This window comes from Hyperolius riggenbachi, chromosome 2, assembly GCF_040937935.1.
Source record: "Hyperolius riggenbachi isolate aHypRig1 chromosome 2, aHypRig1.pri, whole genome shotgun sequence".
Taxonomy (NCBI): Eukaryota; Metazoa; Chordata; class Amphibia; order Anura; family Hyperoliidae; genus Hyperolius; species Hyperolius riggenbachi.
Genome location: NC_090647.1, coordinates 572,886,660 through 572,912,377, shown reverse-complemented (window position 1 = coordinate 572,912,377; position 25,718 = coordinate 572,886,660). Strand labels below are relative to the sequence as shown.

Genomic DNA, 25,718 nt, shown 5'->3' with positions numbered 1-25,718 from the left:
ATGACGTGACCGCATGTCACCACAGGGGGGTACTGTTACCAATACACAGATGCTGGGAAAGGAACTAGATGGTGGCTGTGAGCATCGGTGAAGACACGTGAGTTTTAACAACTATGCCCGCTCTCTCCAGCACTGCAGCCACCTTATCTAACCTGTACTGCGGGGCACTTACCTATCTAATCTATACTGCAGGGCTTCTACCTATCTAACCTATACTGCAGGGCATCTACCTATATAATCTATACTGCAGGGCATCTACCTATATAATCTATACTGCAGGACTTCTACCTATCTAACCTATACTGCAGGGCATCTACCTATATAATCTATACTGCAGGGCATCTACCTATATAATCTATACTGCAGGCACCTATCTATCTAATCTATACTGCAGGGCTTCTACCTATCTAACCTATACTGCAGGGCATCTACCTATATAACCTATACTGCAGGACTTCTACCTATCTAACCTATACTGCAGGGCATCTACCTATATAATCTATACTGCAGGGCATCTACCTATCTAACCTATACTGCAGGACTTCTACCTATATAATCTATACTGCGGGGCACCTACCTATCTAACCTATACTGCAGGGCATCTACCTATATAATCTATACTGCAGGACTTCTACCTATCTAACCTATACTGCAGGGCATCTACCTATATAATCTATACTGCAGGGCATCTACCTATATAATCTATACTGCAGGCACCTATCTATCTAATCTATACTGCAGGGCTTCTACCTATATAATCTATACTGCGGGGCACCTACCTATCTAACCTATACTGCAGGGCATCTACCTATATAATCTATACTGCAGGGCATCTACCTATATAATCTATACTGCGGGACACCTACCTATCTAACCTATACTGCAGGGCATCTACCTATATAATCTATACTGCAGGGCATCTACCTATATAATCTATACTGCGGGACACCTACCTATCTAACCTATACTGCAGGCTGGCACCTATATAATCTATACTGCGGGACACCTACCTATCTAACCTATACTGCAGGCTGGCACCTATATAATCTATACTGCGGGACACCTACCTATCTAACCTATACTGCAGGCTGGCACCTATATAATCTATACTGCGGGACACCTACCTATCTAACCTATACTGCAGGCTGGCACCTATCTAATCTATACTGCAGGCACCTATCTAACCTATGCTGCAGGCACCTATCTAACCTATACTGCAGGCTGGCACCTATCTAATCTATACTGCAGGCACCTATCTAATCTATACTGCAGGGCATCTACCTATATAATCTATACTGCGGGACACCTACCTATCTAACCTATACTGCAGGCTGGCACCTATATAATCTAAACTGCGGGACACCTACCTATCTAACCTATACTGCAGGCTGGCACCTATATAATCTATACTGCGGGACACCTACCTATCTAACCTATACTGCAGGCTGGCACCTATATAATCTATACTGCGGGACACCTACCTATCTAACCTATACTGCAGGGCACCTATCTAATCTATACTGCAGGCACCTATCTAATCTATACTGCAGGGCATCTACCTATATAATCTATACTGCGGGACACCTACCTATCTAACCTATACTGCAGGCTGGCACCTATATAATCTAAACTGCAGGACACCTACCTATCTAACCTATACTGCAGGCTGGCACCTATATAATCTATACTGCGGGACACCTACCTATCTAACCTATACTGCAGGCTGGCACCTATATAATCTATACTGCGGGACACCTACCTATCTAACCTATACTGCAGGGCACCTATCTAATCTATACTGCAGGGCACCTATCTAACCTATACTGCAGGCTGGCACCTATCTAATCTATACTGCGGGGCACCTACTTAATCTATACTGCAGGCACCTATCTAACCTATACTGCAGGCTGGCACCTATCTAATCTATACTGCGGGGCACCTACTTAATCTATACTGCAGGCACCTATCTAATCTATACTGCAGGCTGGCACCTATCTAATCTATACTGCGGGGCACCCATCTAATCTATACTGCAGGCACCTATCTAATCTATACTGCAGGCTGGCACCTATCTAACCTATACTGCAGGCTGGCACCTATCTAATCTATACTGCAGGCTGGCACCTATCTAATCTATACTGCAGGCACCTATCTAATCTATACTGCAGGCTGGCACCTATCTAATCTATACTGCAGGCACCTATCTAACCTATACTGCAGGCTGGCACCTATCTAATCTATACTGCAGGCACCTATCTAATCTATACTGCAGGCTGGCACCTATCTAATCTATACTGCAGGCACCTATCTAACCTATACTGCAGGCTGGCACCTATCTAATCTATACTGCAGGCACCTATCTAACCTATACTACAGGCGGGCACCTATATAATCTATACTGCGGGACACCTACCTATCTAACCTATACTGCAGGCTGGCACCTATCTATTCTATACTGCAGGCACCTATCTAACCTATGCTGCAGGCTGGCACCTATCTAATCTATACTGCGGGGCACCTACTTAATCTATACTGCAGGCACCTATGTAACCTATACTGCAGGCTGGCACCTATCTAATCTATACTGCAGGCACCTATCTAATCTATACTGCAGGCTGGCACCTATCTAATCTATACTGCAGGGTACCTATCTAATCTATACTGCAGGCTGGCACCTATCTAATCTATACTGCAGGCTGGCACCTATCTAACCTATACTGCAGGCTGGCACCTATCTAACCTATACTGCAGGCACCTATCTAACATATACTGCAGGCTGGCACCTATCTAATCTATACTGCAGGCTGGCACCTATCTAATCTATACTGCAGGCTGGCACCTATCTAATCTATACTGCAGGCTGGCACCTATCTAACCTATACTGCAGGCTGGCACCTATCTAATCTATACTGCAGGCACCTATCTAATCTATACTGCAGGCTGGCACCTATCTAATCTATGCTGCAGGCACCTATCTAATCTATACTGCAGGCACCTATCTAACCTATACTGCAGGCACCTATCTAACCTATACTGCAGGCACCTATCTAATCTATACTGCAGGCTGGCACCTATCTAATCTATACTGCAGGCTGGCACCTATCTAACCTATACTGCAGGCACCTATCTAACATATACTGCAGGCTGGCACCTATCTAATCTATACTGCAGGCACCTATCTAATCTATACTGCAGGCTGGCACCTATCTAATCTATACTGCAGGCACCTATCTCACCTATACCGCAGGCTGGCACCTATCTAATCTATACTGCAGGCACCTATCTAATCTATACTGCAGGCTGGCACCTATCTAATCTATACTGCAGGCACCTAACATATACTGCAGGCTGGCACCTATCTAATCTATACTGCAGGCTGGCACCTATCTCACCTATACCGCAGGCTGGCACCTATCTAATCTATACTGCAGGCACCTATCTAACCTATACTGCAGGCTGGCACCTATCTAATCTATACTGCAGGCACCTATCTAATCTATACTGCAGGCTGGCACCTATCTAATCTATACTGCGGGGCACCTATCTAATCTATACTGCAGGCTGGCACCTATCTAATCTATACTGCAGGCACCTATCTAACCTATACTGCAGGCTGGCACCTATCTAATCTATACTGCAGGCACCTATCTAACCTATACTGCAGGCTGACACCTATCTAATCTATACTGCAGGCTGGCACCTATCTCACCTATACCGCAGGCTGGCACCTATCTAATCTATACTGCAGGCACCTATCTAACCTATACTGCAGGCTGGCACCTATCTAATCTATACTGCAGGCACCTATCTAACCTATACTGCAGGCTGGCACCTATCTAATCTATACTGCAGGCACCTATCTAACCTATACTACAGGCTGGCACCTATCTAATCTATACTGCAGGCACCTATCTAACCTATACTACAGGCTGGCACCTATATAATCTATACTGCGGGACACCTACCTATCTAACCTATACTGCAGGCTGGCACCTATCTAATCTATACTGCAGGCTGGCACCTATCTCACCTATACCGCAGGCTGGCACCTATCTAATCTATACTGCTGGCACCTATCTAACCTATACTGCAGGCTGGCACCTATCTAATCTATACTGCAGGCACCTATCTAACCTATACTGCAGGCTGGCACCTATCTAATCTATACTGCAGGCACCTATCTAATCTATACTGCAGGCTGGCACCTATCTAATCTATACTGCAGGCACCTATCTCACCTATACCGCAGGCTGGCACCTATCTAATCTATACTGCAGGCACCTATCTAACCTATACTGCAGGCTGGCACCTATCTAATCTATACTGCAGGCACCTATCTAACCTATACTGCAGGCTGGCACCTATCTAACCTATACTGCAGGCACCTATCTAACCTATACTGCAGGCTGGCACCTATCTAATCTATACTGCAGGCACCTATCTAACCTATACTACAGGCTGGCACCTATATAATCTATACTGCAGGCACCTATCTAACCTATACTGCAGGCTGGCACCTATCTAACCTATACTGCAGGCACCTATCTAACCTATACTGCAGGCTGGCACCTATCTAACCTATGCTGCAGGCTGGCACCTATCTAATCTATACTGCGGGGCACCTACTTAATCTATACTGCAGGCACCTATCTAACCTATACTGCAGGCTGGCACCTATCTAATCTATACTGCAGGCACCTATGTAACCTATACTGCAGGCTGGCACCTATCTAATCTATACTGCAGGAACCTATCTAATCTATACTGCAGGCTGGCACCTATCTAATCTATACTGCAGGCACCTATCTAATCTATACTGCAGGCTGGCACCTATCTAACCTATACTGCAGGCACCTATCTAATCTATACTGCAGGCACCTATCTAGCCTATACTGCGGGGCACCTATCTAATCTATACTGCAGGCACCTATCTAATCTATACTGCAGGCACCTATCTAATCTATACTGCAGGCACCTATCTAATCTATACTGCAGGCACCTATCTAACCTATACTGCAGGCACCTATCTAATCTATACTGCAGGCACCTATCTAGCCTATACTGCGGGGCACCTATCTAATCTATACTGCAGGCACCTATCTAATATATACTGCAGGCACCTATCTAATCTATACTGCAGGCACCTATCTAATCTATACTGCAGGCACCTATCTAACATATACTGCAGGCTGGCACCTATCTAATCTATACTGCAGGCTGGCACCTATCTAATCTATACTGCAGGCACCTATCTAATCTATACTGCAGGCTGGCACCTATCTAATCTATACTGCAGGCTGGCACCTATCTAATCTATACTGCAGGCACCTATCTAATCTATACTGCAGGCTGGCACCTATCTAACCTATACTGCAGGCACCTATCTAATCTATACTGCAGGCTGGCACCTATCTAATCTATACTGCAGGCACCTATCTAATCTATACTGCAGGCGCCTATCTAATCTATACTGCAGGCTGGCACCTATCTAATCTATACTGCAGGCACCTATCTAATCTATACTGCAGGCTGGCACCTATCTAATCTATACTGCAGGCACCTATCTAATCTATACTGCTGGCACCTATCTAATCTATACTGCAGGCACCTATCTAATCTATACTGCAGGCTGGCACCTATCTAATCTATACTGCAGGCACCTGTCTAATCTATACTGCAGGCTGGCACCTATCTAACCTATACTGCAGGCACCTATCTAATCTATACTGCAGGCACCTATCTAATCTATACTGCAGGCTGGCACCTATCTAATCTATACTGCAGGCACCTATCTAATCTATACTGCAGGCACCTATCTAATCTATACTGCAGGCACCTATCTAGCCTATACTGCAGGCTGGCACCTATCTAATCTATACTGCAGGCGCCTATCTAATCTATACTGCAGGCTGGCACCTATCTAATCTATACTGCAGGCACCTATCTAATCTATACTGCTGGCACCTATCTAATCTATACTGCAGGCTGGCACCTATCTAATCTATACTGCAGGCACCTATCTAACCTATACTGCAGGCACCTATCTAATCTATACTGCAGGCTGGCACCTATCTAACCTATACTGCAGGCTGACACCTATCTAATCTATACTGCAGGCTGGCACCTATCTAACCTATACTGCAGGCACCTATCTAACATATACTGCAGGCACCTATCTAACCTATACTGCAGGCACCTTCCTATCTAATCTATACTGCAGGCACCTATCTAATCTATACTGCAGGCTGGCACCTATCTAATCTATACTGCAAGCTGGCACCTATCTAATCTATACTGCAGGCACCTATCTAACCTATACTGCAGGCTGGCACCTATCTAATCTATACTGCAGGCACCTATCTAATCTATACTGCAGGCTGGCACCTATCTAATCTATACTGCAGGCACCTATCTAACCTATACTGCAGGCTGACACCTATCTAACCTATACTGCAGGCTGGCACCTATCTAATCTATACTGCAGGCACCTATCTAACCTATACTGCAGGCTGGCACCTATCTAATCTATACTGCAGGCTGGCACCTATCTAATCTATACTGCAGGCACCTATCTAACATATACTGCAGGCTGGCACCTATCTAATCTATACTGCAGGCACCTATCTAACCTATACTACAGGCTGGCACCTATCTAATCTATACTGCAGGCACCTATCTAATCTATACTGCAGGCACCTATCTAATCTATACTGCAGGCTGGCACCTATCTAACCTATACTGCAGGCACCTATCTAACCTATACTGCAGGCTGGCACCTATCTAATCTATACTGCTGGCACCTATCTAATCTATACTGCAGGCTGGCACCTATCTAACCTATACTGCAGGCTGACACCTATCTAACCTATACTGCAGGCACCTATCTAATCTATACTGCAGGCTGGCACCTATCTAATCTATACTGCAGGCACCTATCTAATCTATACTGCAGGCTGGCACCTATCTAACCTATACTGCAGGCACCTATCTAACATATACTGCAGGCTGGCACCTATCTAATCTATACTGCAGGCACCTATCTAATCTATACTGCAGGCTGGCACCTATCTAATCTATACTGCAGGCACCTATCTAACCTATACTGCAGGCACCTACCTATCTAATCTATACTGCAGGCACCTATCTAACCTATACTGCAGGCTGGCACCTATCTAATCTATACTGCAGGCTGGCACCTATCTAACCTATACTGCAGGCTGGCACCTGTCTAATCTATACTGCAGGCCCCTATCTAACCTATACTGCAGGCTGGCACCTATCTAATCTATACTGCAGGCACCTATCTAACATATACTGCAGGCTGGCACCTATCTAATCTATACTGCAGGCACCTATCTAATCTATACTGCAGGCTGGCACCTATCTAATCTATACTGCAGGCACCTATCTAATCTATACTGCAGGCTGGCACCTATCTAATCTATACTGCAGGCACCTATCTAACATATACTGCAGGCTGGCACCTATCTAATCTATACTGCAGGCACCTATCTAATCTATACTGCAGGCTGGCACCTATCTAATCTATACTGCAGGCACCTATCTAACCTATACTGCAGGCACCTACCTATCTAATCTATACTGCAGGCACCTATCTAACCTATACTGCAGGCTGGCACCTATCTAATCTATACTGCAGGCACCTATCTAATCTATACTGCAGGCTGGCACCTATCTAATCTATACTGCAGGCACCTATCTAACCTATACTGCAGGCTGGCACCTATCTAATCTATACTGCAGGCACCTATCTAACATATACTGCAGGCTGGGACCTATCTAATCTATACTGCAGGCTGGCACCTATCTAATCTATACTGCAGGCACATATCTAATCTATACTGCAGGCTGGCACCTATCTAATCTATACTGCAGGCACCTATCTAACCTATACTGCAGGCTGGCACCTATCTAACCTATACTGCAGGCACCTATCTAACCTATACTGCAGGCTGACACCTATCTAACCTATACTGCAGGCACCTATCTAATCTATACTGCAGGCTGGCACCTATCTAATCTATACTGCAGGCACCTATCTAATCTATACTGCAGGCTGGCACCTATCTAACCTATACTGCAGGCACCTATCTAACATATACTGCAGGCTGGCACCTATCTAATCTATACTGCAGGCACCTATCTAATCTATACTGCAGGCTGGCACCTATCTAATCTATACTGCAGGCACCTATCTAATCTATACTGCAGGCTGGCACCTATCTAATCTATACTGCAGGCACCTATCTAATCTATACTGCAGGCTGGCACCTATCTAATCTATACTGCAGGCACCTATCTCACCTATACCGCAGGCTGGCACCTATCTAATCTATACTGCAGGCACCTATCTAACCTATACTGCAGGCTGGCACCTATCTAATCTATACTGCAGGCACCTATCTAACCTATATTGCAGGCTGGCACCTATCTAATCTATACTGCAGGCACCTATCTAACCTATACTACAGGCTGGCACCTATCTAATCTATACTGCAGGCACCTATCTAACCTATACTACAGGCTGGCACCTATATAATCTATACTGCGGGACACCTACCTATCTAACCTATACTGCAGGCTGGCACCTATCTAATCTATACTGCAGGCTGGCACCTATCTCACCTATACCGCAGGCTGGCACCTATCTAATCTATACTGCTGGCACCTATCTAACCTATACTGCAGGCTGGCACCTATCTAATCTATACTGCAGGCACCTATCTAACCTATACTGCAGGCTGGCACCTATCTAATCTATACTGCAGGCTGGCACCTATCTAATCTATACTGCAGGCACCTATCTAACCTATACTGCAGGCTGGCACCTATCTAACCTATACTGCAGGCACCTATCTAACCTATACTGCAGGCTGGCACCTATCTAACCTATGCTGCAGGCTGGCACCTATCTAATCTATACTGCGGGGCACCTACTTAATCTATACTGCAGGCACCTATGTAACCTATACTGCAGGCTGGCACCTATCTAATCTATACTGCAGGAACCTATCTAATCTATACTGCAGGCTGGCACCTATCTAATCTATACTGCAGGCACCTATCTAATCTATACTGCAGGCTGGCACCTATCTAACCTATACTGCAGGCACCTATCTAATCTATACTGCAGGCACCTATCTAATCTATACTGCAGGCTGGCACCTATCTAATCTATACTGCAGGCACCTATCTAACCTATACTACAGGCTGGCACCTATCTAATCTATACTGCAGGCTGGCACCTATCTAATCTATACTGCAGGCACCTATCTAACATATACTGCAGGCTGGCACCTATCTAATCTATACTGCAGGCACCTATCTAATCTATACTGCAGGCTGGCACCTATCTAACCTATACTGCAGGCACCAATCTAATCTATACTGCAGGCACCTATCTAATCTATACTGCAGGCTGGCACCTATCTAACCTATACTGCAGGCACCTATCTAATCTATACTGCAGGCACCTATCTAACATATACTGCAGGCTGGCACCTATCTAATCTATACTGCAGGCACCTATCTAATCTATACTGCAGGCACCTATCTAATCTATACTGCAGGCTGGCACCTATCTAATCTATACTGCAGGCACCTATCTAACATATACTGCAGGCTGGCACCTATCTAATCTATGCTGCAGGCACCTATCTAATCTATACTGCTGGCACCTATCTAATCTATACTGCAGGCTGGCACCTATCTAATCTATACTGCAGGCTGGCACCTATCTAACCTATACTGCAGGCACCTATCTAACATATACTGCAGGCACCTATCTAACCTATACTGCAGGCTGGCACCTATCTAATCTATACTGCAAGCTGGCACCTATCTAATCTATACTGCAGGCACCTATCTAACCTATACTGCAGGCTGGCACCTATCTAATCTATACTGCAGGCACCTATCTAATCTATACTGCAGGCTGGCACCTATCTAATCTATACTGCAGGCACCTATCTAACCTATACTGCAGGCACCTATCTAACCTATACTGCAGGCACCTATCTAATCTATACTGCAGGCTGGCACCTATCTAATCTATACTGCAGGCACCTATCTAATCTATACTGCAGGCACCTATCTAATCTATACTGCAGGCACCTATCTAACATATACTGCAGGCTGGCACCTATCTAATCTATACTGCAGGCACCTATCTAACCTATACTGCAGGCTGGCACCTATCTAATCTATACTGCAGGCACCTATCTAATCTATACTGCAGGCTGGCACCTATCTAATCTATACTGCAGGCACCTATCTAATCTATACTGCAGGCACCTATCTAACCTATACTGCAGGCACCTATCTAACCTATACTGCAGGCTGGCACCTATCTAATCTATACTGCTGGCACCTATCTAATCTATACTGCAGGCTGGCACCTATCTAACCTATACTGCAGGCTGACACCTATCTAATCTATACTGCAGGCACCTATCTAATCTATACTGCAGGCACCTATCTAATCTATACTGCAGGCTGGCACCTATCTAATCTATACTGCAGGCACCTATCTAATCTATACTGCAGGCTGGCACCTATCTAATCTATACTGCAGGCACCTATCTAATCTATACTGCAGGCTGGCACCTATCTAACCTATACTGCAGGCACCTATCTAACATATACTGCAGGCTGGCACCTATCTAATCTATACTGCAGGCTGGCACCTATCTAATCTATACTGCAGGCACCTATCTAACCTATACTGCAGGCACCTATCTAACCTATACTGCAGGCTGGCACCTATCTAATCTATACTGCAGGCTGGCACCTATCTAATCTATACTGCAGGCTGGCACCTATCTAATCTATACTGCAGGCTGGCACCTATCTAATCTATACTGCAGGCTGGCACCTATCTAACCTATACTGCAGGCTGGCACCTATCTAATCTATACTGCAGGCACCTATCTAATCTATACTGCAGGCTGGCTCCTATCTAATCTATACTGCAGGCACCTATCTAACCTATACTGCAGGCACCTATCTAACCTATACTGCAGGCTGGCACCTATCTAATCTATACTGCAGGCACCTATCTAATCTATACTGCAGGCACCTACCTATCTAATCTACACTGCAGCCACATTCCTATCTAATCTACACTGCAGGCTTGCACCTATCTAATCTATACTGCAGGCTGGCACCTATCTAATCTATACTGCAGGCTTGCACCTATCTAATCTATACTGCAGGCTGGCACCTATCTAATCTATACTGCAGGCTGGCACCTATATAATCTATACTGCAGGCTGGCACCTATCTAATCTATACTGCAGGCTGGCACCTATCTAATCTATACTGCAGGCTGGCACATACTGCAGGCACCTAATCTATACTGCAGGCACCTATCTAATCTATACTGCAGGCTGGCACCTATCTAATCTATACTGCAGGCACCTTCCTATCTAATCTATACTGCAGGCACCTATCTAATCTATACTGCAGGCTGGCACCTATCTAATCTATACTGCAGGCTGGCACCTATGTAATCTGTACTGCAGGGCACCACCCTACCTAATCAATACTGCAGGAACCTATCTAATATATACTGTGGGGTACCTACCTAACTAATCAATACTGCAGGCACCTATCTAATATATACTGTGGGGTACCTACCTAACTAATCTATACTGCAGGCACCTTCCTATCTAATCTGTACTGCAGGGCACCTACCTACCTATCTAATCTGTATTGCAGGGCACCTACCTGTCTAATCTATACTGCAGGCACCTATCTAATATGTACTGCAGGGCACCACCCTATCTAATCTATACTGCAGGCACCTATCTAATATATACTGCGGGGTACCTACCTAACTAATCTATACTGCATGGTACCTACCTACCTATCTAATCTGTACTGCAGGGAACCTACTGTCTAATCTATACTGCAGGCACCTATCTATCTAATCTATACTGCAGGGTACCTACCTATCTAATCTATACTGCGGGGCACCTACCATCTAATCTATACTGCAGGGTACCTACCTATCTAATCTATACTGCAGGCACCTATCTATCTAATCTATACTGCAGGGTACCTACCTATCTAATCTATACTGCGGGGCACCTACCATCTAATCTATACTGCAGGGTACCTACCTATCTAATCTATACTGCAGGCACCTATCTATCTAATCTATACTGCAGGGCACCTACCTATCCAATCTATACTGTGGGGCACCTACCTATCTAACCTATACTGGAGGCACCTACCTATCTAATCTATACAGTGTGTGCTTCCACAACGTGTATCCACAGCATATGTCTCTAGGCCCCGCATATGACACTCGCCCCAGGCCCCGCGTACTCTAAGGCCACCTCTGCTGAAGGCCATCATTTACCGATACAGGAGAGTACGGTCCACTGGAGTCTCCACTCAGTAATGTCTCGCTGTTCATCTTGGTCTTCAGACAGGCTATGTAACGACTACAAAAGTCCTTGCAGAGTTCATTGACTTTCTCCAGCTCCAAGAGGTGAATGCGTAGAACCTGAATGGCCTTTACCATCTACAGAGAGAGAAGACCAAACCAAGAGTTCAACACCACATCCCTCCAATGCCAGACTGGGAGGTGGGAAAGCTGGGGAAACCCACTTGTTGGCCAAGCAGCAGTAATCAGGGGTTGCTGCTCACAGTGAAGACTTGCTGAAGGTTTCTATTAGGAGTGATAACACAGGGTTACTGCTGCTTGGCCAACTGGTGGATTTCCTCAGTTTTTCCAGCTCCCAGTCCAACACTGCATCCCTGGCAACCACAGACAACGTCCTCACCCAATACATCACCAGTATAGATATTACAGAATCTCCGCCCACATCCCTCACCACCGCAGAATCCCCGCCCACATCCCTCACCACCGCAGAATCTCCACCCACATCCCTCAACATCACAGAATCTCCACCCATATCCCTCACCACCACAGAATCTCCACCCATATCCCTCACCACCACAGAATCTCCACCCATATGCCTCACCACCACAGAATCTCCACCCACATCCCTCAACATCACAGAATCTCCACCCACATCCCTCACCACCACAGAATCTCCACCCATATCCCTCACCACCACTGAATCTCCACCCACATCCCTCAACATCACAGAATCTCCACCCACATCCCTCACCACCACAGAATCTCCACCCACATCCCTCACCACCGCAGAATCTCCACCCACATCTCTCACCACCACAGAATCTCCACCCACATCACTCATCACCACAGAATCTCCACCCACATACCTCACCACCACAGAATCTCCACCCACATCCCTCACCACCACAGAATCTCCACCCACATCCCTCACCACCACAGAATCTCCACCCACATCACTCACCCCACAGAATCTCCACCCACATCCCTCACCACCACAGAATCTCCACCCACATCCCTCACCACCACAGAATCTCCACCCACATCCTTCATCACCACAGAATCTCCACCCACATCCCTCATCACAGAATCTCCACCCACACCCCTCATCACCACAGAATCTCCACCCACATCACTCACCCCACAGAATCTCCACCCACATCACTTATCACCACAGAATCTCCACCCATATCCCTCACAACCACAGAATCTCCACCCACATCACTCATCACCACAGAATCTCCACCCACATCCCTCACCACCACAGAATCTCCACCCACATCCCTCAACATCACAGAATCTCCACCCACATCACTCACCCCACAGAATCTCCACCCACATCACTTATCACCACAGAATCTCCACCCATATCCCTCACAACCACAGAATCTCCACCCACATCACTCACCACCACAGAATCTCCACCCACATCCCTCACCACCACAGACTCCCCACCCACATCACTCACCACAGAATCTCCACCCACATCCCTTACCCCATAGAATCTCCACCCACATCCCTCACCATCACAGAATCTCCACCCGCACCTCTCATAACCACAGAATCTCCACCCACATCCCTCACCACCACAGAACCTCCACCCACATCCCTCATCACCACAGAATCTCCACCCACATCCTTTACCACCACAGAATCTCCACCCACATCCCTCATCACCACAGAATCTCCACCCACATCCCTCAACATCACAGAATCTCCACTCACATCCCTCAGCATCACAGAATCTCCACCCACATCCCTCACCACCACAGAATCCCCGCCCACATCCCTCACCACCACAGAATCCCCACCCACATCCCTCACCACCGCAGAATCTCCACCCACATCCCTCACCACCGCAGAATCTCCACCCATATCACTCACCCCACAGAATCTCCACCCACATCCCTCACCACCACAGAATCTCCACCCACATCCCTCACCACCACAGAATCTCCACCCACATCCCTCACCACCACAGAATCTCCACCCACATCCCTCACCACCACAGAATCTCCAACCACATCTCTCACCACCACAGAATCTCCACCCACATCCCTCACCACCACAGAATCTCCACCCACATCCCTCACCACCACAGAATCTCCACCCACATCCCTCACCACCACAGAATCTCCACCCACATCCCCCACCACCACAGAATGTCCACCCACATCTCTCACCCCACAGAATCTCCACCCACATCCCTCACCACCACAGAATCTCCACCACCATCACTCACCCCACAGAATCTCCACCCACATCCCTCATCACCACAGAATCTCCACCCAAATCTCTCACCACCACAGAATCTCCACCCACATCCCTCAGCATCACAGAATCTCCACCCACATCTCTCACCACCACAGAATCTCCACCCACATCCCTCATCACCTCAGAATCTCCACCCACATCACTCATCACCACAGAATCTGAACCCACATCCCTCACAACCACAGAATCTCAACCCACATCCCTCATCACCACAGAATCTCCACCCACATCTCTCACCACCACAGAATCTCCACCCACATCCTTTACCACCACAGAATCTCCACCCACATCACTCATCACCACAGAATCTCCACCCACATCACTCACCCCACAGAATCTCCACCCACATCCCTCACCACCACAGAATCTCCACCCACACCCCTCAACATCACAGAATCTCCACCCACATCACTCACCCCACAGAATCTCCACCCACATCCCTCATCACCACAGAATCTCCACCCACATCCCTCACCACCACAGAATCTCCACCCACATCCCTCACCACCACAGAATCTCCACCCACATCACTCACCCCACAGAATCTCCACCCACATCCCTCATCACCACAGAATCTCCACCCAAATCTCTCACCACCACAGAATCTCCACCCACATCCCTCAACATCACAGAATCTCCACCCACATCTCTCACCACCACAGAATCTCCACCCACATCCTTTACCACCACAGAATCTCCACCCACATCACTCATCACCACAGAATCTCCACCCACATCTCTCACCCCACAGAATCTCCACCCACATCCCTCAACATCACAGAATCTCCACCCAAATCCCTCACCACCACAGAATCTCCACCCACATCCCTCACCACCACAGAATCTCCACCCACATCCCTCACCACCACAGAATCTCCACCCACATCCCTCACCACCACAGAATCTCCACCCACATCCCTCACCACCACAGAATCTCCACCCACATCCCTCATCACCACAGAATCTCCACCCAAATCTCTCCCCACATCCCTCAACATCACAGAATCTCCACCCACATCTCTCACCACCACAGAATCTCCACCCACATCCCTCATCACCACAGAATCTCCACCCAAATCACTCATCACCACAGAATCTCCACCCACATCCCTCACCACCACAGAATCTCCACCCACATCCCTCACCACCACAGAATCTCCACCCACATCCCTCATCACCACAGAATCTCCACCCACATCCCTCATCACCACAGAATCTCCACCCAAATCTCTCACCACCACAGAATCTCCACCCAAATCTCTCACCACCACAGAATCTCCACCCACATCCCTCAACATCACAGAATCTCCACCCACATCTCTCACCACCACAGAATCTCCACCCACATCCCTCACAACCACAGAATCTCAACCCACATCCCTCATCACCACAGAATCTCCACCCACATCTCTCACCACCACATAATCTCCACCCACATCCTTTACCACCACAGAATATCCACCCACATCACTCATCAACACAGAATCTCCACCCACATCACTCACCCCACAGAATCTCCACCCACACCCCTCAACATCACAGAATCTCCACCCACATCACTCACCCCACAGAATCTCCACCCACATCACTCACCCCACAGAATCTCCACCCACATCCCTCATCACCACAGAATCTCCACCCACATCTCTCACCACCACAGAATCTCCACCCACATCCTTTACCACCACAGAATCTCCACCCACATCACTCATCACCACAGAATCTCCACCCACATCACTCACCCCACAGAATCTCCACCCACATCCCTCACCACCACAGAATCTCCACCCACACCCCTCAACATCACAAAATCTCCACCCACATCCCTCACTACCACAGAATCTCCACCCACATCCCTCACCACCACAGAATCTCCACCCACACCTCTCATCACCACAGAATCTCCACCCACACCCCTCAACATCACAAAATCTCCACCCACATCACTCACCACCACAGAATCTCCACCCACATCACTCACCACAGAATCTCCACCCACATCCCTTACCCCATAGAATCTCCACCCACATCCCTCACCATCACAGAATCTCCACCCACACCTCTCATCACCACAGAATCTCCACCCACACCCCGCAACATCACAGAATCTCCACCCACATCCCTCATAACCACAGAATCTCCACCCACATCCCTTACCACCACAGAATCTCCACCCGCATCCCTCATTACCACAGAATCTCCACCCACATCACTCACCCCATAGAATCTTCACCCACATCCCTCATAACCACAGAATCTCCACCCACATCCCTCACCACCACAGAATCTCCACCCACATCCCTCATCACCACAGAATCTCCACCCACATCTCTCACCCCCACAGAATCTCCACCCACATCACTCACCCCACAGAATCTCCACCCACATCACTCACCCCACAGAATCTCCACCCACATCACTCACCCCACAGAATCTCCACCCACATCACTCACCCCACAGAATCTCCACCCACATCCCTCACCACCACAGAATCTCCACCCACATCCCTCACCACCACAGAATCTCCACCCACATCTCTCACCCCACAGAATCTCCACCCACATCCCTCAACATCACAGAATCTCCACCCAAATCCCTCACCACCACAGAATCTCCACCCACATCCCTCACCACCACAGAATCTCCACCCACATCCCTCACCACCACAGAATCTCCACCCACATCCCTCATCACCACAGAATCTCCACCCACATCACTCACCCCACAGAATCTCCACCCACATCCCTCATCACCACAGAATGTCCACCCACATCTCTTACCACCACAGAATCTCCACCCACATCCCTCAACATCACAGAATCTCCACCCACATCTCTCACCACCACAGAATCTCCACCCACATCCCTCAACATCACAGAATCTCCACCCACATCCCTCACAACCACAGAATCTCCACCCACATCCCTCACCACCACAGAATCTCCACCCACACCCCTCAACATCACAAAATCTCCACCCGCATCCCTCACCACCACAGAATCTCCACCCTCATCACTCACCCCACAGAATCTCCACCCACATCACTCATCACCACAGAATCTCCACCCATATCCCTCACCACCACAGAATCTCCACCCACATCCCTCACCACCACAGAATCTCCACCCATATCACTCATCACCACAGAATCTCCACCCACATCCCTCATCACCACAGAATCTCCACCCACATCCCTCACCACCGCAGAATCTCCACCCACATCTCTCACCACCACAGAATCTCCACCCACATCCCTCACAACCACTGAATCTCCACCCACATCCCCACAGAATCTCCACCCACATCCCTCACAACCACTGAATCTCCACCCACATCACTCATCACCACAGAATCTCCACCCACATCCCTCACCACCACAGAATCTCCAACCATATCCCTCACCACGACAGAATCTCCACCCACATCACTTACCCCCCAGAATCTCCACCCACATCCCTCACCACCACAGAATCTCCACCCACACCCCTCAACACCACAGAATCTCCACCCACATCCCTCACCACCACAGAATCTCCAACCACACCCCTCGCCACCATTGAATCTCCACCCACACCCCTCAACATCACAGAATCTCCACCCACATCCCTCACCACCACAGAATCTCTACCCACATCACCACAGAATCTCCACCCACATCCCTCACCCCATATAATCTCCACCCACATCCCTCACCACTACAGAATCTCCACCCACATCCCTCACCACCACAGAATCTCCACCCACATCACTCACCCCAAAGAATCTCCACCCACATCCCTCACCACCACAGAATCTCCACCTCCTCACAGGGGGACAGGGGAGGTCACTAGTACCAACATCTCAGAACCCAAGACAAGCTGTAACCCCATCCTTCAATAGAATTCACATCACAGACTGGCATACACAGGACTCCAGCTCCTCCATATACCCACCAGGCTGTCTGTCTCCGGGTCATCTGAGAAGAAGTCCTTTCCTTCCTTGTGCTGTCTTCTAACAAATGTCTCAATATCAAGATCAAAGCTTGCTGAGGTGGTACCTTCCGAACCCTGAGTGCAGCCTTCACACTTCTCAAACAGCAGTGCCAAAAGGGGGAACAGGGGATGCCTGGGAAACCAAATCAGAGGGTTAGTGACACACAGACCGGTGGAGAGTCTGGAGATGAGGACACACAGACAGGTGGAGAGTCTGGAGATGACACACAGACCAGGGGAGAGTCTGGAGATGACACACAGACCGGGGGGAGAGTCTGGAGATGACACACAGACCGGGGTAGAGTCTGGAAATGACACACAGACCGGGGGACAGTCTGGAGATGACACGCAGACCGGGGGAGAGTCTGGAGATGACACACAGACCGGGGGAGAGTCTGGAGGTGACACACAGACCGGGGGAGAGTCTGGAGGTAACACATACCGGGGGAGAGTCTGGAGATGACACGCAGACCGGGGGAGAGTCTGGAGATGACACACAGACCGGGGGAGAGTGTGGAGATGACACACAGACCGGGGGAGAGTGTGGAAGTGACACACAGACCGGGGGAGAGTCTGGAGATGACACACAGACCGGGAGAGAGCCTGGAGAGGACACACAGACCGGGGGAGAGTCTGGAGATGACACACAGACCGGGGGAGAGTCTGGAGATGACACACAGACCGGGGAAGAGTCTGGAGATGACACACAGACCGGGGGAGAGTCTGGAGATGACACACAGACCGGGGTAGAGTCTGGAGATGACACACAGACCGGGGGAGAGTCTGGAGATGACACACAGACCGGGGGAGAGTCTGGAGATGAGGACACACAGACAGGTGGAGAGTCTGGAGATGAGGACACACAGACAGGTGGAGAGTCTAGAGATGACACACAGACCGGTGGAGAGTCTGCAGATGACACACAGACCGGTGGAGAGTCTGCAGATGACACACAGACCGGTGGAGAGTCTGGAGATGACACACAGACCGGGGGAGAGTCTGGAGATGACACGCAGACCGGGGGAGAGTCTAGAGATGACACACAGACCGGGGGAGAGTCTGCAGATGACACACAGATCGGTGGAGAGTCTGGAGATGACACACAGACCGGGGGAGAGTCTGGAGATGACACGCAGACTGGGGGAGAGTCTGGAGAGGACACACAGACCGGTGGAGAGTCTGCAGATGACACACAGACCGGTGGAGAGTCTGGAGAGGACACGCAGACCGGGGGAGAGTCTGGAGACGACACGCAGACCGGGGGAGAGTCTGGAGATGACACGCAGACCTAGGGAGAGTCTGGAGAGGACACGCCGACCGGGGGAGAGTCTGGAGAGGACACGCAGACCGGGGAAGAGTCTGGCGAGGACACGCAGACCGGGGGAGAGTCTGGCGATGACACACAGACCGGGGGAGAGTCTGCAGATGACACACAGACCGGGGGAGAGTCTGGAGATGACACACAGACCGGGGGAGAGTCTGGAGGTGACACACAGACCGGGGGAGAGTCTGGAGGTGACACACAGACCGGGGGAGAGTCTGGAGATGACACACAGACCGGGGGAGAGTCTGGAGGTGACACACAGACCGGGGGAGAGTCTGGAGGTGACACACAGACCGGGGGAGAGTCTGGAGATGAGGACACACAGACCGGGGGAGAGTCTGGAGATGAGGACACACAGACCGGGGGACAGTCTGGAGATGACACGCAGACCGGGGGAGAGTCTGGAGGTGACACACAGACCGGGGGAGAGTCTGGAGATGACACACACACCGGGGGAGAGTCTGGAGGTGACACACACACCGGGGGAGAGTCTGGAGATGACACACAGACCGGGGGAGAGTCTGGAGATGACACACAGACCGGGGGAGAGTCTGGAGATGACACACAGACCGGGGGGGAGTCTGGAGGTGACACACAGACCGGGGGGGAGTCTGGAGGTGACACACAGACCGGGGGGGAGTCTGGAGATGACACACAGACCGGGGGAGAGTCTGGAGATGAGGACACACAGACCAGGGGACAGTCTGGAGATGACACGCAGACCGGGGGAGAGTCTGGAGGTGACACACAGACCGGGGGAGAGTCTGGAGATGACACACAGACCGGGGGAGAGTCTGGAGGTGACACACAGACCGGGGGAGAGTCTGGAGATGACACACAGACCGGGGGGAGAGTCTGGAGATGACACACAGACCGGGGGGAGAGTCTGGAGATGACACACAGACCGGGGGACAGTCTGGAGAGGACACGCAGACCGGGGGAGAGTCTGGAGGTGACACACAGACCGGGGGAGAGTCTGGAGATGACACACAGACCGGGGGAGAGTCTGGAGGTGACACACAGACCGGGGAGAGTCTGGAGATGACACACAGACAGGCGGAGAGTCTGGAGATGACACACAGACGATATGGAGGATAGGAGGAGTCCACACACTGGCTTTCAGGTTACTTCCCCCACTGCAGAGTATTCCCCCTCCCCCATCTATACTCACCTGTAAATGGCCTGCTTGTCTGTCTCCATGGGGCTCTCGGCGGTTGCTGGACTTTGTGCTGTTGGCTCCACGCAGCCCTGTTCCTGCTCCGTCTTAAACTGCGTCACCACCTGGATCTGCAGAGAAGAGAGAACAGTTAGGAGGGGGATGAGCCGGTGAACTGGGGGGAGGGGTATACATCTCGGGGGGGGGGGGGGTGAATAAGGGGTGAAGGGGATTGTCAATGATAGAATATTGCTAAAATTAGCGACATTTTACTACTGTATTCTGATAGTAAAATATCTGTAATCTTTACCTATATTCTACTATAGCTAAACCAAACCACTTTCACACAGAGCCCTCCACTACCGACGCCTAACCCTCAACCAATCCATGGTGTATATCCTCCCATGCTCCTCCCACTGGAGTGTATGTTATACTAGGTATATCCTCCCATGCTCCTCCCACTGGAGTGTATGTTATACTAGGTATATCCTCCCATGCTCCTCCCACTGGAGTGTATGTTACACTAGGTATATTCTCCTATGCTCCTCCCACTGGAGTGTATGTTATACTAGGTATATCCTCCCATGCTCCTCCCACTGGAGTGTATGTTATACTAGGTATATCCTCCCATGCTCCTCCCACTGGAGTGTATGTTATACTAGGTACATCCTCCCATGCTCCTCCCACTGGAGTGTATGTTATACTAGGTATATCCTCCCATGCTCCTCCCACTGGAGTGTATGTTACACTAGGTATATTCTCCTATGCTCCTCCCACTGGAGTGTATGTTATACTAGGTACATCCTCCCATGCTCCTCCCACTGGAGTGTATGTTATACTAGGTATATCCTCCCATGCTCCTCCCACTGGACTGTATGTTATACTAGGTATATGCCTCCCATGCTCCTCCCACTGGAGTGTATGTTATACTAGGTATATCCTCCCATGCTCCTCCCACTGGACTGTATGTTATACTAGGTATATCCTCCCATGCTCCTCCCACTGGAGTGTATGTTATACTAGGTATATCCTCCCATGCTCCTCCCACTGGAGGGTGTGTTATACTAGGTACATCCTCCCATGCTCCTCCCACTAGAGTGTATGCTATGCTACGTATATCCTCCCATGCTCCTCCCACTGGAGTGTATGTTATACTAGGTATATCCTCCCATGCTCCTCCCACTGGAGTGTATGTTATGCTAGGTATATCCTCCCATGCTCCTCCCACTGGAGTGTATGTTATACTAGGTATATCCTCCCATGCTCCTCCCACTGGAGTGTATGTTATACTAGGTATATCCTCCCATGCTCCTCCCACTGGAGGGTGTGTTATACTAGGTATATCCTCCCATGCTCCTCCCACTCGAGTGTATGTTATACTAGGTATATCCTCCCATGCTCCTCCCACTCGAGTGTATGTTATACTAGGTATATCCTCCCATGCTCCTCCCACTAGAGTGTATGCTATGCTACGTATATCCTCCCATGCTCCTCCCACTGGAGTGTATGTTATACTAGGTATATCCTCCCATGCTCCTCCCACTGGAGTGTATGTTATACTAGGTACATCCTCCCATGCTCCTCCCACTGGAGTGTATGTTATACTAGGTACATCCTCCCATGCTCCTCCCACTGGAGTGTATGTTATACTAGGTATATCCTCCCATGCTCCTCCCACTGGAGTGTATGTTATACTAGGTATATCCTCCCATGCTCCTCCCACTGGAGTGTATGTTACACTAGGTATATTCTCCTATGCTCCTCCCACTGGAGTGTATGTTATACTAGGTACATCCTCCCATGCTCCTCCCACTGGAGTGTATGTTATACTAGGTATATCCTCCCATGCTCCTCCCACTGGACTGTATGTTATACTAGGTATATCCTCCCATGCTCCTCCCACTGGAGTGTATGTTACACTAGGTATATTCTCCTATGCTCCTCCCACTGGAGTGTATGTTATACTAGGTACATCCTCCCATGCTCCTCCCACTGGAGTGTATGTTATACTAGGTATATCCTCCCATGCTCCTCCCACTGGACTGTATGTTATACTAGGTATATGCCTCCCATGCTCCTCCCACTGGAGTGTATGTTATACTAGGTATATCCTCCCATGCTCCTCCCACTGGACTGTATGTTATACTAGGTATATCCTCCCATGCTCCTCCCACTGGAGTGTATGTTATACTAGGTATATCCTCCCATGCTCCTCCCACTGGAGGGTGTGTTATACTAGGTACATCCTCCCATGCTCCTCCCACTAGAGTGTATGCTATGCTACGTATATCCTCCCATGCTCCTCCCACTGGAGTGTATGTTATACTAGGTATATCCTCCCATGCTCCTTCCACTGGAGTGTATGTTATACTAGGTATATCCTCCCATGCTCCTCCCACTGGAGTGTATGTTATACTAGGTATATCCTCCCATGCTCCTCCCACTGGAGGGTGTGTTATACTAGGTATATCCTCCCATGCTCCTCCCACTCGAGTGTATGTTATACTAGGTATATCCTCCCATGCTCCTCCCACTCGAGTGTATGTTATACTAGGTATATCCTCCCATGCTCCTCCCACTAGAGTGTATGCTATGCTACGTATATCCTCCCATGCTCCTCCCACTGGAGTGTATGTTATACTAGGTATATCCTCCCATGCTCCTCCCACTGGAGTGTATGTTATACTAGGTACATCCTCCCATGCTCCTCCCACTGGAGTGTATGTTATACTAGGTACATCCTCCCATGCTCCTCCCACTGGAGTGTATGTTATACTAGGTATATCCTCCCATGCTCCTCCCACTGGAGTGTATGTTATACTAGGTATATCCTCCCATGCTCCTCCCACTGGAGTGTATGTTATACTAGGTATATCCTCCCATGCTCCTCCCACTGGAGTGTATGTTATACTAGGTACATCCTCCCATGCTCCTCCCACTGGAGTGTATGTTATACTAGGTATATCCTCCCATGCTCCTCCCACTGGAGTCTATGTTATACTAGGTATATCCTCCCATGCTCCTCCCACTGGAGTGTATGTTATACTAGGTACATCCTCCCATGCTCCTCCCACTAGAGTGTATGTTATACTAGGTACATCCCTCCCATGCTCCTCCCACTGGAGTGTATGTTGTACTAGGTATATGCCTCCCATGCTCCTCCCACTGGAGTGTATGTTATACTAGGTATATCCTCCCATGCTCCTCCCACTGGAGGGTGTGTTATACTAGGTACATCCTCCCATGCTCCTCCCACTAGAGTGTATGTTATACTAGGTATATCCTCCCATGCTCCTCCCACTAGAGTGTATGTTATACTAGGTATATCCTCCCATGCTCCTCCCACTGGAGTGTATGTTATACTAGGTATATCCTCCCATGCTCCTCCCACTGGAGTGTATGTTATACTAGGTATATCCTCCCATGCTCCTCCCACTGGAGTGTATGCTATGCTACGTATATCCTCCCATGCTCCTCCCACTGGAGTGTATGTTATACTAGGTACATCCTCCCATGCTCCTCCCACTGGAGGGTGTGTTATACTAGGTATATCCTCCCATGCTCCTCCCACTGGAGTGTATGTTATACTAGGTACATCCCTCCCATGCTCCTCCCACTGGAGTGTATGTTATACTAGGTACATCCTCCCATGCTCCTCCCACTGCAGTGTATGTTATACTAGGTATATCCTCCCATGCTCCTCCCACTGGAGTGTATGTTATACTAGGTATATCCCTCCCATGCTCCTCCCACTGGAGTGTATGTTATACTAGGTATATCCTCCCATGCTCCTCCCACTGGAGTGTGTGTTATACTAGGTATATCCTCCCATGCTCCTCCCACTGGAGTGTATGTTATACTAGGTATATCCTCCCATGCTCCTCCCACTAGAGTGTATGTTATACTAGGTACATCCTCCCATGCTCCTCCCACTGGAGTGTATGTTATACTAGGTACATCCTCCCATGCTCCTCCCACTGGAGTGTGTGTTTTATTAGGTACATCCTCCCATGCTCCTCCCACTGGAGGGTGTGTTACACTAGGTATATCCTCCCATGCTCCTCCCACTAGAGTGTAAGTTATACTAGGTATATCCTCCCATGCTCCTCCCACTGGAGTGTGTGTTATACTAGGTATATCCTCCCATGCTCCTCCCACTGGAGTGTGTGTTACACTAGGTATATCCTCCCATACTCCTCCCACTGGAGTGTATGTTATACTAGGTATATCCTCCCATGCTCCTCCCACTGGAGTGTATGGTATACTAGGTATATCCTCCCATGCTCCTCCTACTGGAGTGTGTGTTATACTAGGTATATGCCTCCCATGCTCCTCCCACTGGAGTGTATGTTATACTAGGTATATCCTCCCATGCTCCTCCCACTGGAGTGTGTGTTATACTAGGTATATCCTCCCATGCTCCTCCCACTGGAGTGTATGTTATACTAGGTATATCCTCCCATGCTCCTCCCACTGGAGTGTATGTTATACTAGGTACATCCTCCCATGCTCCTCCCACTGGAGTGTATGTTATACTAGGTATATCATCCCATGCTCCTCCCACTGGAGTGTATGTTATTCTAG

At 49.1% G+C, this 25,718-nt stretch overlaps 1 protein-coding gene across 2 annotated transcripts in view; it reads right to left on the bottom strand.

Moving 5' to 3' along the window:
- PKNOX1 (PBX/knotted 1 homeobox 1) overlaps nucleotides 1–25,718 on the bottom strand; it is an 87,873-nt gene that overhangs the window by 25,965 nt on the left and 36,190 nt on the right. For both annotated transcript variants that reach the window (XM_068266330.1, XM_068266331.1), the window contains exons 3-5: nucleotides 21,150–21,265; nucleotides 18,616–18,787; nucleotides 12,386–12,550 (exon numbers count right to left, since the gene is read on the bottom strand). In XM_068266330.1, coding sequence (XP_068122431.1) covers nucleotides 12,386–12,550; nucleotides 18,616–18,787; nucleotides 21,150–21,265 — 453 coding nt within the window. The remainder of the gene's footprint in view (nucleotides 1–12,385; nucleotides 12,551–18,615; nucleotides 18,788–21,149; nucleotides 21,266–25,718) is intronic.